Source organism: Phalaenopsis equestris, unplaced genomic scaffold, assembly GCF_001263595.1.
Source record: "Phalaenopsis equestris unplaced genomic scaffold, ASM126359v1 Scaffold000655, whole genome shotgun sequence".
NCBI lineage: Eukaryota > Viridiplantae > Streptophyta > Magnoliopsida > Asparagales > Orchidaceae > Phalaenopsis > Phalaenopsis equestris.
In genome coordinates, this window is record NW_018165095.1 from 398763 (window position 1) to 415122 (window position 16360).

Below are 16360 nucleotides of genomic sequence, written 5' to 3' on the forward strand. Positions count from 1 at the left end.
ATTCAAAAAATATGTCGATGTAAGTTTTGCATGCATCAAATTTATATCTTCACATTCACCATACTAAAAAAATAAACAATAGAAATAATAATAAAACGAGTCAGTCAACATCCTAAACTAAAGGACATTAAAAAATCGCCACACAGATCTCATGTATTTACATATTTAAAACAAACTTTGTTTTTTACATTTGTAACACTCAAATCATTCACAACACAATATATTACTAGTATAAACTTTTAAAGAGTGATACTGCATACATTGTTTAAGTGGCCAAAAAAAACTATAGATATTGAAATTTAGGCGCTAGACATTTACATACAAAGAAATTACTTGGTATGTGTGTAAATCTCTAAAATTTTTATCAATTAAACCATGTTTTGACATTTCCTTCTCTATTATGGGGCCAAGAGTCACAGATGCAACACAAAGGTAGATTTCCACGAGTCGCTTATTCATACAAACTTAACTCTTTTATCAGTAGATTAAGAGTGTATTTGGGATAATGGTGTGGTGCTGCACCGTATTTTATGGTGTTTGGCAAAACCACATTTTATTTGTTTTTCCTAAAAATTATGGTGCAAAAGTTGTGTTTTACAACTTAACCAAACAAAGTGCGGTTGCTGCCATAAAGCAATGGTCTAACATTTTGAAAAAGAAAAAAAATCTGTAATAGTCGATACAAGTTTTTAAATAACAATTTCAGCTTCATAGCTGCTTCTTCAAACAACTGTAGCCGCTCTCAAACGGACCCTAAAAACCTAAAACAAAGAGAAAAAAAAAATGCTAGTCTCTTGGAACTTCAGAAAGAAGAAAAAACCTCATTATGTTGACATATTGAATTAACACAAAAGACTTGAGTGGCATTTATATACATTCCACACAATTCCTATATATTTACATATCTAACACCTAAAATTAGCTTTTTTACGTTTATACCATCCAAATCCTTCATATCATATCAAAAGTTCCACCATTTTAACCCTAAAAAGAAAAAGTGGAATATGCCTCATGCATACATAGGGTGGCTTATATGAAGAAAATTGAAGTTTAGCGGTTAGATACATACATAAGCATTTGACTGTGGTAATGTATGTATGTATATCTTCCAAGAATCTCAAATATAACATACAATTCATTTATAATTATTAAGCATTCTCTCTCTCTCTCTCTCTCTCTCTCTCTCTCTCTCTCTCTCTCTCTCTCTCTCTCTCTCTCTCTCTCTCTCTCTCTCTCTCTCTCTCTCTCTCTCTCTCTCTCGCTAATACAAATGCATCGACATTTTGAGGGTGATTGGCACGGCAACATAGATTTCTTTCTTAAAAAAATTATCAAGTTTTAACTACACTAAATTTTGATAGTATGATATAAATAAAACCTTCCTCTTTTAACTAATTTATGTCATTTAATCTTTTGCTGAGATATCGTTACCACAAAGTAATAAATTAGATATATATGATTGGCCAAATCGAACTAGTGCAGAGAACAATATAAAAGATCTCGGCAAGAATTAATAAATTCCAAACCTCGGCCATGAGTGCCCAACCTTGCGAGGAAGCTTTAGATGCAGAAAGAATTCAAGGACAACAGTCAAGTTTTGCTCTTTTTGCTTGAGACTGCTGCATCCATTCAAGGCTTTCCTCTGCAGTGGCATCAGGATGAGCGAGCTGCCATTTAATCATCCTCTGTTGCTGAAAGAATAAAAGAGGGGGATTATAAAAAGCAGCATCTTGTTTTTTTGGGGCATTTATATACAGAACATCCCAATTCTTATGTATTTACATATCTAAAACCTAACTTTTACATTTTACATTTATACCAACCAAATCTTCCATTTCACATCAAACACCACCATTTTAACTTCTAAAAAGTGAATACATCTTTTCATGCAGAGGGAAGGTGGGCATGCATGTAAGAAAAAAAGTTTAGATGTTAGATATGTAAATACATAAGAATTGAGTGATATATATGTAAATCTTTTTTTTTTATTTTTTTTTTCCTTCTCACAGTTCAAATCTTATCAATTACCCATTCTCGGATAAGGGGACCTCCGCCTTTAAGCTGTAAAACACCCATTATTGCCTTTCCATCAAGCAAAGGCTTCACTTCCCATACATTGTCAAGGCCTGCAGTGGCAAATACAAAGCTTTCAGATGATTATTTGGTTGCTTGTCTATAAAAATAATTTAGAAAACCATAAGAACATATTATGTTTAGGGGGCTTTCTGAGCTTAAATCTCATGTTGATTCCAGTTACATGCTAATTATAGATAGAAGGCAACAGATATTATTATTATTTTTAATATGATTTCTATCTCTCTAGTCTACAGCTATTAAAAAAGCTTGCTTGTGAATAGCTCGTGTTCGACTCGTTAAGTAGCTCGTGTTCGAATCATTCGTTCATTTAACGAGCTAAACACGAAAAAAATTTTTAAGCTCGAATTATAAATGAGAAAAACACAAACAACCATTGTTGATCATGTTTGACTCGTTTTAACTCGAAATAAAAAAATTATATATATTATTTACATAATAATATATTATATATATTTATATCTAAGTTTAAATCACTATAGCTTGTGTGGTCATGTGATTGTATATAGTTATTATTGCATAAGAATGGTGCATGTTCGAATCTAACACCCTACATCTATTTTTAAACTAATTTTAACGAGTCAATTTCAAGCCGAACATAAACAAAAATATGTAAATTGATCCGAACAAGAACACATCGTTTACGAGTAATTTCGAACACGAGATAATTTCAAACAAAATATTTTCAAATGAGCCAAACATGAGTCAAACAAGCTCGCTCAAGCTCGACTCATTTACGACCCTACTATAGTCAAACAAATGAACTAAGAAAAAAAGTTATTCTCTTTTAATGAATTGCCTTTTTTTCTTAACTAAAAAACCCCAATGAGAGATAAGCCCTTTATAATTGCAAACATTCGTTAACATTTAAAATGATAAATTTCCTCTTTTTTTATCAACAAAAATATTCTTTTCATCGACATTGAATTTACTTGGTCAAACTTAATTAACCTAGTTTGCAAGTTGATTAAGATTTTGAGTATTTGTATTCAACAATCATTATCCCACTAACTGAGTTCGGCTACATGAATCTTTTTTCTCCATTACATCTTATTGAGTGTCATATTTTCATTTAATTCTAATAGATTAAGATCCTTCTTTATACAATATGCCCAAGTCTTTAGGTCCACCTCAAGCTTTCTTAACATAAGTTGAATCTAAAACATCTACTCTCCTAATAGGATCATCACATAGTAGACGTTTAATGTGCCCAAATTATCTAAGATGATTGTATCTTATATTGTCAGTAGGGCTGTGAAATTGGCTCGAAGATCGTAAATTGCTCGAAAATTGAATCGAAATTTAGCTCGGATCGAAATCAGCTCAAAATATTTGAGCTGAGCTACGAGCCAAATGAAAAAAATCGAATTTATTTCGATCCGATTGTGATCCTTACTCTGCTCGGATCGAGATCAGATCAGTAATCAATTTATAATTTAATCGAATGCTCGAAGTAGAATAACCAAAGCCCTTACCCGTATTATATATTCCAATTTCCCATTTCAGCACTGCTCGAAGCCCTGACATTTCGGTCTCTTCCTCTCTCGTCTCTACTCTGTGGCAAAGGAGAAATTTATTTTCGCTCTCTCTTTCTCTCTCTCGCTCTCGGCTAATCTCGCGTCTCTCTCTTCAACATAGATCAACCTTTTTTGGTTTCTCTTTGACATATATGAAGTTTTTTCTGTGTTCTCACTTATGATGTGTAGCTCTTAGTTCTTAAGATGTGGAGCAAATGAAGCAACACATTCTTTCTAACGATTAATGGGCAGACAAACCATGAGCAGAGAGCTGATTTTTCAATTGTGATATTGTAAAACAGGCATTCCGAAAAACATTTTTTTCACAAAAAAAGGCACAATATACAATATTTTTTGTGTTCTCTCTTAAGATATGTTGTTCTCAGTTCTTACCCAAGGATTAATCATTTAATTTTTGATTTATTGTCATAGAAAGTAACGAACAAGCTATTATGCTACAAGAGCTATTATGCTACGAAGAATGCACTAAATTTCGTAAGTGTGAATTATATGAAGTATCAATCGTGATATTGTTCAAGGAAATTTCTTAGCCACATCAACTTTTGTTTTAAGGGTATATTAGATGAATTTGGATAAATCACTTCACTGGCTTATATGATGAGTTACTTTTTGTAAATTTACAACAAACTTTAAGCATTAGTGTACCGTGTCATAGCAGCCTTCAACAAATTTAAATTTAAGGGGGATTTACATACCACCAATTTACATTTCTAAAACTTGAACTTCAATTTTTTACATTTATACCACCCAAATTCTTCATTACCTTATAAGTTGAAATACATCTTTTCATGCACAAGTAAAATGAATGGCCTGTTTACAATGTAAACAATTAAAGTTTAGGTGTTACATGTGTGAATACGTTTGAATGGAGTGGTACGTTTTATTGAGATTATTTTGCTATATCAAGATTTGCTTACAAATTATATGAGGTGATTTACTTTATTAGTTTTAAATGCTCAATGAAATGCATCCTTGCATCTAGAATGAGAAGACATATTTACTGATATTAAAAGATACATATATTGAAGTGAAAGTTTATTTGTGGCATGCGCATCAATTGATGGTCACATATGAATATGAGAAGGCATGAAAGAAAGCTTTATCACTGAAATGATTAGTTGCCTTACGAGCTTATGTTTTAGTTGAATGCAAGCAATTTTAGTTGAATGCTTCATCAACTTATACATTAGAAGGTTGCACCATATGTTTTAGTTGTATTATTGAAATATTGATATTCAGTCTGTTGAATGCAAGCAATTTTTTTTAGTAAGCTCCATGACTCTTTTTTATTATGATATATTTGTTGGCAATTTATTAGCTTAATGTTGTAAATTTTTATAGAAGCAATGATTAGTCGATCTCAAAGTAAATCTGATAGTTCTACAATTGAGCCTCAAATTGATGTAGCAGCAACCCTTACTGAGAGTGTGGGTGAAATTGCTACAAATGATGCAAATTGAATCCAGATATTATCATCCTTTATTTTCATTTTCCTATTCATATTCTAACATTTTTGAATTTATTTTTTTCTGGAAGTTTTGTAAATTGTAAGCTCGTTGGATTCTAAATAAAAGAAATTGGTTCCATTTCAATTTTGAGTGTATTTTCATAGCTCTAAGTTTACTTTGTATCACTTATACTAAATTTATTTTTCAATTTAATTAATTTTTGAGTTGAATAAACGGTTTGAGTCGATTCAATCCTTTTTTCAGGACTTTTCGAGTCGAGTTGATTCATTAATGAGCTGGATCAGTCCTTATTCGAGTCGGATCGAATGTGATTGAGCCAAATCAATCCATTTTCGGTCCGAATCAATCGAGCTCATGAGCCAAAAAAATACATTCAAGCGGGCTCATTTGTAATTTGAGTCGGGACGTAATCGATGGGTTTTAATCCGATTTTCGATTTCGATCCAAAATATTGCCTTTCGATCCGATTTCAAGCCAACACTGGATCGGCTCGAAATCAAATCATTCACGGCCCTGCTTGTCCGCCACTGGAGCTACACCAACCCTATCATGGATATATTGATGTGAAGAAAAATTGGTTTGAATTGGATTTAGTCTAGAACTATAGCTTTATGTTTCTCTTCTGCTTCTATACCACAAGGCCATCATGCACCCTCCCTCCCTCGCTCCCCCCGTGTTCCAGCCAGCACACAGCATTGCTATCGTCTCTAAATAGAAAACTTCTCCCTTCACTATTTCATAATCAACAGATCTCTGCAAAGCACAGAAAAATGCCGCCACCAATGCCACCCTGCAAAAGTACCTGTAGGCACCACAAAAGATTCCTGTAAAATGGTGATACAAGCATTTCTTGGCACTGAAGGCCTCACTAGGCGCTTCAATTTTGATGAGGGCAAAACATCAGTTATGATTTCGTATACACATATTACTTGATGTCTCGGACTAAGGGCCCCTTCGGGGCAGCTTATAAGTGCGGCGACGCTTTTGAAAACGCCGCCTAACCGTTTGACATGCACATTTTTAAAACGCTGCCTACCGCGTTTGAGTTTTTTATACTAAACGCAAGCAGCGGGTCGACCCTCGTGATTGACCCGCAGACCAGGTTTCAGAATAAGCTGCTTATCTGAAACACATAAGATGCCCCAAACAGACCCTAAGTCTTGCACACTTTCCAAGACCCCATACATAGGTGCGAAGGAATAGTGAGGTCGAAACTTGGGGCCTTTTCTTTTTTGACACTGAAGGCCTCACTGGGCGCTTCAATCACCCATACAAATATCTTTTTTGATGAGGGCAAAACAACAGTTATGATTTCTTATTCACATATTTCTTGATTTGGTGGACTATGTCTTCCACACTTTCTGAGACCCCATACATAGGAGCAATGCCATTAACTTTAACCTATCTTAAAATGTTGAATTAGAAATTAACACAAATATGATATAACAAAAAATTGAAAACTAGAGATAAAAGATAAATATAAGTTCAAATTTAAAACATAAAACATTAAGGAAATCATGAAAGAACAGAAACGACACAAAAAATGGACTTACAAATAGTGAAATTTTGGTATCACCTCCTAGAACACAACTCAAAATTAAAAAATGAAAATGACATAGACCGCTCCTTCAATTTCAGGAGTGAATTCTTCCACCATGGGGTCATCCAGACAGTAACGAGAACAACACTCAGAAAAATGAAATTATTTTGGGAAATCCCCAAAACTTACGCAACTATTTCAATGGTAGTTTTGCTACCAATAAAAGTACAAAAATTTGAATACAAAGAATTTGAAAGATGGATATGAGGTCAACTAAAATTATACAACACAAAAACTATGTGAACTCACCCTCAAGCTTAAACTCATTACTACGTTCTACACAAATATGCTCGAGCGAGCTGAGAGGGTGAGATATTCTTATTATTTTGAAATATTGAACAAGGAGTTGAGAGATAAAGAAGAAAAAAATAACATGAAGAAAATATTTTGAAAAAAGGGATACTTCAAAAGAATAAAATAAGTTACAAAGTTTAAAAATATTGTAATATTTTCCAACCATTTTGTACCCATTTTGACATTTGTTAGCCTCAATTTTTACTCAAAAATAGAAATAAAAAGTTCAATTCTAAAATGACAAAAAATTGTGCAACTCTAGAGAAAAAAATATGGTTGCTTAAACCCAATCCTTAGCATGTCAAGAGCCCAAGCGTTAAGATCTGCATCATTATGGTGGTCAAATAACAAAAGATATAATAACAGCACAAATGGGTCACCCTTCTATCGGCCGCTATAAATTTTGATTTAGGTGTGGTTTTAATTTAATTTAATAATATATATAAATTTGATTTTTAGAAAAACTAGCATTTTTTTAATTTTGAAAAAGGTGATATTTTAATTTTGAAAATACGAGACTAAACCGATCTCATATAGATAATAGTTTAAATAAACGAGCACAACACCGCAAGAAATATATCTACCTCAAAGAATAAATACACTACTTGCTGATGGTGCTCGATTAAATAAACAAAAAAATTTATAACATCCGTTTTAGTCTACGAAAAACCATTTATGTCGACCGAGAAAATCCCCTATCTAATATAAATAATTAGGTAGGGTTTATATTACCTGAGTTCTTAAAACTCCCTATAGAGGCAAACCCCTATAGTCAATTGAATCTTAAATGACCGAAAATACTTAAGAAAACTCTTGATTTAGATCAAAAAATATTGTCTTCAAGAATTTCAAAGGATAAAACTTTTCAAAAATCAGACAAAGAAGTGTGAAATGGGAAATGCTCAAATCTAGAACATTTATTTTGGAATCCAAAGGAAGAAAAACTGGGGATGTCACGGATCCTGAGAAGAACCTCGGTGACTTCCCAAGCTATCCTAAGATTTGACTTCAATTTTGAGAGAAAATTATTGAATGTTTCATCCTGCCGATTTTATTAGTTAGAACTTAGATTTGTGTGAGACGGTTACACAAATAGCCTGAAAGATGCGATGATTTAGGTCGTGGAAAACGACAACATGTTAAGCGGAAAACCTCGAAATACTATGGTGGGATTCCAATACTTGTCGTATTTGAGTCGTATTTGAGTATGATTGTGCAAAAACCTAAAGATGAGTTGAGGATTTATGTCGCACTAGGCGGAAAACCTCGAAATACTATGACTTATGTTGTTTAATTCTAAAGAAGGAGATTACTGTTGTAGATTCTCGTGCCGTTGTAGATCGCTATTGTAGAAGGTGGTCCACAAAGTTAGTTCCAAGCTCCTCGATGAAAGTAGCAGTCCTAAAGTCTAAGGTTTAACAAGTTTAAATGACAAGTTTTAAGTTCAATCAGGGGGGTTTAACATTGATTAGAGCGACACATATTAGGATCCCACGGTTCCCTCGTTCCGGTATCACTATTTTCTTCTGAATTTATTTAGCATAAACGAGTTGTTAGACTCATTTAAACCGGGGAGATCCCGTTAGCAACCGTGGATTACCTCATCCGAGGGACTCCCGAAATTCAAAAAGACGTATTATGTTATTGTTGTATTTCAAAGGATTTATGGTTACCTTTGAAAGACTTTAATTTAATTTTGAAAATTGTTGATTAATTTTGAAAAGGTGTTTTGTTTTGCAGGTAAAGTAAGGTTTACAACCAAACATGTATAATATTTGACGCAAGAGTAAATTGCAGTAAGTAAAATAACAGAAATTAAATAACACTATAAAAGCGTATTTGTCATCTTCTCGTTGCTCCCGCTGAAAGATTAGATTTCACAACATGTATATATCATTTACAACATGTATATAATTCTGCAGAAATTTAAATAATTTGCAAGGGTAGATAAAGATGTAGCTACCAAACCCTAAGTCATAACTCGGTGAATCCCTAAACATTTTAATGGATGATTTTTCGAACAAATTATAATAAGTTCAATTGTCCTTCAAAAGATCCAAAAAGGTTATAAAAGTGTTTGGGGAACAATCCCTAACAACTTTTAAATTCCTTTGGAAGTGTTTCGAGTTTATTTGAACCTATTATATTGTTCAATTGATCATCCCAAGTTTTAGATTGAAGTTCAATGGGTTAATACACTTTATGCTCAGTGAACATGACATTTTAATTATCCTAAGAGTGGGGTACTCATTTAATCAATTGATATTTTACTTAAGTGTTATGTAGGTGGATGGCCCTAGGACAAGCCTAAGTCATTAAAGATTTTGTGCCCAACACCAAAGTTGGGCTTGTAGTGGTTTAGAGGTGTTAATTATCAATCATCTTATCTTTTCTAAACCTGATTAAACACGTATAAATATCACGTATAAATATCAAGCTTAGGTTAGGTCACTACCAAACCCTTAACAATTTTCAATGGTTAAATTTGCAATTACCAAAAAATTATAATTTAAGTGAGATACATTCTTATTAAAAGATCATATCATCATCAATTATGGGCTTCAAATTAATGAATTATTATCTTCCTAACTTAAGTCCATCACTTAAGAATCATCCAATTTTAATTGACTTCCAAGTCCTAATAATTTAAGAAATTACAATTTTATCTTTATCATGAAAAGGTGGCAAATTGATTACTGCCTTTTTAACCCATTATATTTCAAACATCCAAAACGATTCATTATGATCAAAACCACATATTTTCTCTTAGTTAATCCTAAATTTTGATTAAAGCCCCAAAATCTAAAATTATCATTTTGCCCATCACTTTAGAATCATCTAATTTTAGCTGACTTCTAAGTCCTGATAATTTAAGAAATTACAATTTTATCCTTATCATGCAAATGTGGCAAATTGATTTCTATCTTTTTAACCCATTATATTTCAAACATAAAAAGGTTCATTATCATAAAAATCATCGATTTTCCCTTAGTTAATTATAAATTTTGATTAAACACCCAAAATCTAAAATTATCATTTTACCCCTGTGGCTTTCCACTTCATAACTTATTAAGTATAATTCAAATGATTTTGAAATTTTTTAGAGTACCCCACTCATGGGTCAATTAAGATATCAGAGGAGAAAAATGTGATTTTTCAAAATTTAATTTAATTTAAATGATTATTTTAACTTAGAAAATAAGATTTTCAATTTTAAATTATATAATTAATCAAAGTAAAATTTTTTTGTCATTAGAAAATTATTGGAGGTTCACCTAGGTCAGAGGACCACTTGGACAAAATTTTATTATTTTTAAAATTATATTTTTTATTATAATTATTTCTTGATTTTAGTGATTTAATTAAATAAAAATATATGTTTTAATTACAAAAATTACTTTTTATACTTTGATTAAATTGTCATAAGTCCAGAGAACTTAGAGAAATAAACTTTTCATTTTTGTGATTTTTAATTTATTTACTATAATTATTTTAATGAAAAGTTAGAGAAAATACACTTTTAGCCTTTAAAAATTTATGTTTAACTTAGAAAAATTAGGAAAAATATTCTAATGCGTCCCAAGTGATCATGAAACAATTAAGAACATTTTGAACTATTTTTGTATTTTTGAAAATTTTAATTATTTTTAATTATTTTTAATTCCAAAAATAGGGTTAAAAATAAAGCATTTACTTAAAAATAATTTTTATTTTTCCTAATTATTTTAATGCCAAAAATGTCATTTTCGTGAAAAATCAATTATAGTGATAAAAATTAACCAAATAAATTTTAAATTTTTTAAGTGAAGTAAAATAAGTGTTATTTACAGCGTGGGATTGATTTTGCAAATTTTTGAAATATATTAAATTTATTTTAAATTTTTATGAATTTTTAGTGTCTATTAATTACAGTAATTTACATAAGTATTAAAGTTTGATTTAAATTTTTTCAGAAGTCCTCTGACCATAATGAATCTATCAAAATAAGTCCCATAATTTTCTGATTTATATTTTAATTTATATAATTCTTTTAAGCAAAATAACAATCTAAACTTAGAAATTAGGGTTACATGTATTGAGGTGCTTTCTGACTTTAGAAAAATCACAAAATACCTCTACTGTCATGAGGAACAAACCCTTAAAATCCTAAGCCATGATGATTAATACACAATTAAAATTAAAACATTGCAAAGTCTATTTAATTAATTAAAAATCAGAGACACCAAGTAATTTTTATTTTTATTCCACATTAATCTCTTCTGTTCACTGAGCAACAATGTATTTTTATTTTATTTTTATAAATTTTCTATGCAAATATATGAATTTTCTAAGATCTGGAATTAAAATAATTCAAAAATCCCTAATTTTCTATTTAAACGCGTAGCGCTGACTGGATCCTCGTACCAGTCGAAGCTCCGCGTGATGCTCCTCTATTCGACGCCGCCATCCACGTGGTCGCCTCGTCAGCCCGCGGTTCTCGCCCCATCGTCTCGTCTGACGCCATCTGGACCATCTGTCCGATACAAGCGCGATCGGACGGCTGTGGGTCATCGTCCCCGATTAACCTAACCCGAGAACCGCATGACTTCAAACCCTAAGATCTCGGCTTAGACTCAACCAAATCGCTTCGGGTTTGTTCCTACACATTCATCTATTCATCTACTCAACATCCACTGAAGACAAACACATCTATACGATTACAATACTATGAAATACAAATTCCTTTAACATATCGGTGAAACCAAACTCAAAATTAGGGTTAGTGAGCTATACCTTTGTCTGAGAGGGGATGCCTCAATCAGATGCTTGTGAAAGCTTCAGTGGAGTCTGGCGAACCTCTTGAATGTATTCTTTTTCTCTGGTGAATGGTTTAAGTATGAGTTGGACCAACAGGTGGTGCGGCCTTGGTCTAGGAGTGGGTTGGAGGACTTAACAGAGAGATTTTGATGGCGAACCTTCTCGTTTAGTTTGAGAAAATTTTGGAAGGTTTAATTTGAAGCTTTGTGGAGTTTTGGGAAATGAACAAAATCTGCCCTGGGTTTGAGCTCAGAAATTCAGCTCAAACAGTGGAATGAATGGCTGGAAGATGGTTGGAATGGGCTTAGGAGGTCTTGGAGGATCTCTGGAAACAATTTGACAGAGTTTCCCTAAGGAATTGGATGATCTCTTTTTTTTTTGGCCGTGGGAGGGGGAGTTTAAATAGAGGGGGAATGAGAGACCACCTGGTTAGCCAGTGGGTGCAAAGAGTTGCTTAGGTGTAGGGCTGAGTGACACAAGTTACCAATTGGAATGAGCCAACTCAGGAAGTTCAAATTTGGAGTTTTAAGCCAGGGGGTGGCTCTTGGTTTTTGTGTTTTTCCGACAAGTAGGCCGGCCGGCAGGGCCAAGGTTGGTGGCCAGAGGAGTCAGGTGAGCCAGGAGAGGATTAATGATCTTTAAATCTGAATAGTTAAGGCTGATGACAAAGATATCTTAGATTTAAACAAATATGGGAAGAGATCCCCTAAATCAAGGGACCTTTGGTCCATGGCTCATGTAGGGTGGGCTAGGTGGGTTTAGCCTGCTCTCTAGGGTCCAAATGTTGGTTGTGGTAGGCTTGGGTTGATTAATTTGACTAGGTTTGGTTACATGCATAACTTGAGTTCAAAATCATGTCATGGGCTTGGATTTGAGTTTGAGTTTGGCTAGACTTTGAATTTGGCTCAATTGATTGGTCAATTTGACTTGGATAATTGTCATTAGAAGTTTGGAAAAAAAATTAAGTGATTTTGAATTGATTTGGGGAGTCAATTTGATGGAATTTGGGCTTTAGTGCACATTTGGTTTGGCTCAAGTTGGATTTGGGTGAGCTTTGAGTTCAAATTTAGGTCAATTGATTGTTCAAACTGATTTGGGGAAATGTTAAGAAGATTTTAGAGTCCGAATTTGGTGAAATTGATTTGATCATGGGATTCAATTTGGGGAATTTAAGGGTATGGCTAAAATCAGAGATTTTGGATTGAGATTGAAATTGGACTTGAAATTAGATTCAATTCGGCTTGAATTTGGTTTCAATTGGATCGGGACATGAATTTGAGTTTGGAATTGGAATTGGGGGAGATTGCAATCAAATTGGTGGAAATTGGGAGTGAATTGGAGAATTTGGGCCCTTAAGGGCAATTTGGAGATTTTGGTCAAAATTGGTCAATTTGGTCAAATTCGGCTCAATGAAATGGTTCAAATTGATTTTGGGAAAATTTGAAGTGATTTTGAAGATTTTGGGAACTTTTTGAAAATTTTGGGGTATTGAGGGTATTTTGGTAATTTTGGGTGATTTTAGGGTATTTTGGGAATTTTGGCAAAATTGAGATTGATTGAGGATGTTAATCATGAGGTCGCCCTATTTGAGTCATGAGACCAAGGGAAATCCCATTATGGATCCTTCATATGTTGGTTTTAGCTAAATCCTAGCCCAGGGCTAATGGTTCAGGGGATCATCCACATGAGTTTCCAATAAATTAGGAGATCAAGCTAGGTATGCTTGGTTTAGGATTTAGGTTGTGAGTGCAGGTGCAAGTGTGTGTGTGTAGGATTGACCAAAACCACACCACCCAGGGTTATCCCTAAGGCCAAACAGTCCTATAGGGACTCCTCTAAGCTACCCCATATTGACTCCACCTACAAAGTGCTAAAGGTTACGGTTACAACCAACATGTGGAATTTCAAGATGAGCAAAGAAAAGTTTAAAATTTCTATTGGTGAGGTTCCATCACTAATCCTCTAGAAATAATCGACAGGAAAGTCCTATGGCTAGATCCTAGATTTTTAAAGAAGAAACTAGACCTCAACCAAAAGTAAGGTCAACACCTTCCTATAGGCATGATAGTATGTCCAAATCTTTAGGCCTAATCCTAAATGTGCTAAATAGAGGAGTCTATAATATATGCATACCAACCAACTCTTCATGTGATAAAAAAATGATTATGAATACCGAACTAGAGATCAAATAATTGAATTCAAATCTTGACGTGCATTTGCCTAAAGCCTTCCAATAAAAATACATAATTTTTGAAAAAAAAAGAAAACTAAAAAAGACCAACCTCTCTACAAGGATACAAGTCTAGAATTTCAAATTCGAATCTCTACACGCAAAATATACACTTGTCAACGCTTGCCTAAGAGATAAAATATTAATTATTAGTATACTTCTCACTAAAAGTTAATTTAGTCAGCCACATTGATATGGTAATGCATTCTAATTTCCCTATTCTAATTTTTTTTCATGTTTGAAGGTAAAGAAAAAAAATATAAAATAAAATTTTAAGGTTTTTGAAAATACCCCAAAACTTATGTTTCGATTATGTTAGGATATCACTTAAACTAACATATTTCAAAAACGAACATTATGCCCACAAGCAGTGCTTACACACCTCAACCGAGCCCAAAGTACTCTCAGCCATTGTCGTTGCCATCCAATACCACCACTTTCCCTTCGACCAGCGTCACCACTATACCACCTCCATCATCACGCCCACCCGCACTGATTTCATTTCATAGGTTTTGGTTTGCATTTATTAAATTCATACATTCTGATTACTCTAAATTTTTAAATGCATGTATTTAAAAGATATTTGATTAAATATTTCTAAAATATTTTGAAAACAAAAACTGCATATGGCCTATAAGCCTTTTCTAATAACAATTCATTAAAGAAAAATTAAGTAGGCCGCCCTACCTATATATAAGGCAGGGTTGTAAGAGCTAGCTGATCCCATGTACGCTCAAATCTTCAAGAATGATCTTGCACATACAAGGGTGGAATTAACAAGATCTATAATACAATAGTATCTGAGTACATGCAAAATCCATATATATAAATTCTTCTCAATTGGATCCTAGTTAAGTAATCAGTTTAAGTCAAAGCAATTAATGCTGACAATCTTCCGAGCCATATTCTATGAATAAATAACAAGGTTGACTAAGCATGGAACACAACAATCTACATATCAAAATAAAAAGTGCATGGCCTTTTAATCCTAGATTGATGGATTGATGTAGGATGAAATTATTATAAGAATATAACTGAGAGAATTAATATTTATATACAAATTAAAAGTTCAAACTCAAAAAACTTAAGGCCCTTGAAGATTAACAATTTTGTCCGATAAAAAAGCTTTAAAATCTGTGTAGGAAGAATGTTGATGCTTGCGCAGCCTCAGCAAGCTATATTAAAAAATCAAATGAAAATCAGTTCACTAACCAGGACCAAGCAGGGGAATCAATGGTCATACTTTCAAAGCAGTTAACAACCTTCCTCATCAATAAGCCAAAGGATGATTGTGTGGGTAGGCACACACTAATCACACATAGTGATCAAGCCAGCTTTCCAAAGCTTCAGCAATTTAAAAGCCTCAACAATGCAAACCAATGAAAGCATCCAAGTAGTTCAAGAAATTATGATTAAACCTAAGATGGTAACCTACCAGGGTTTCAACCCTAAATCCAACATTCATACCCTTATGTTAGATTTGATTACACCCACCATAACTAGAGGGTTTTTACAAAAATCTGTACTGCCCACAATAAATTAAACAAGATACCTTAACTTTTCCCCTAGGATGGGTTAATTTATCATAATATCAAGGAAAAAAAAAATCATTCTTATCATAATGCCCTTTCAAATCCCAATGAGTATTTCAAGCTATTTTCTTGATGATTGGTACAATAAAAGCCAAGTCATAACTAGACGGAATGCCACTTAAATTATCCCCAACCACAATATAAAATTAAAAAAAAATGCCAAAAAAAAAAAAAAGAACATGTGGAAAATCAAAGAAATAATTTGTATTTCGCCTTGTACTTTAAATTGATCATACAAGGTATTATATAGGAGATTAAAATGAGAAAAACTAGGAAACTATTTAACTAATTCCCTTAATTTAAGGGATTACAAATTTATTCTAATTTCCTTAATTTAAGGGATTTACCAATTAATTCTAATTTCCTTAATTTCTCACAACTTTATTTCCATCTCAGTCACATCTCGACACCCCCCCTCAAGCTGAGAATAGATGACTTCTATTCACAGCTTGGATACAAGATCATGAAAACTTGAACTGTTCAGCCCCTTTGTTAGAACATCGGCTAATTCTCTTTCTAATGGAACATAGGACATACACACTAATCCTTCCTCCAGTTTTTCTTTGATAAAATGTCTATCAATCTCAATATGCTTTGTCCTATCATGTTGTATAGGATTATGAGCTATATTAATGGCAGACTTGTTGTCACAGTAGAGCTCATAGGACTCTCCCATGGGATTCTTAAATCATCCAAGATGATTCTCAGCCACAGTAATTCACATAATCCTTGAGCAATAGCCCTGA

The 16360-nt window shown here is 33.1% G+C and overlaps 1 protein-coding gene across 2 annotated transcripts in view; it reads right to left on the bottom strand.

Moving 5' to 3' along the window:
• Window positions 1-723: 723 nt before the first annotated feature.
• LOC110030100 (putative CCA tRNA nucleotidyltransferase 2) overlaps window positions 724-16360 on the bottom strand; it is a 60672-nt gene continuing 45035 nt past the window's right edge. Inside the window, exons 14-16 of one of the 2 annotated variants that reach the window (XR_002294618.1) lie at window positions 2029-2126; window positions 1527-1691; window positions 724-761 (exon numbers count right to left, since the gene is read on the bottom strand). Coding sequence is in view for 1 of the 2 variants with exons in the window: in XM_020732666.1 (XP_020588325.1) it covers window positions 1578-1691; window positions 2029-2126 (212 nt within the window). In the remaining variant the exon portion in view is untranslated. Of the gene's footprint in view, window positions 762-1361; window positions 1692-2028; window positions 2127-16360 lie in introns of those variants that run through there. The other variant, XM_020732666.1, reaches the window with a different exon arrangement.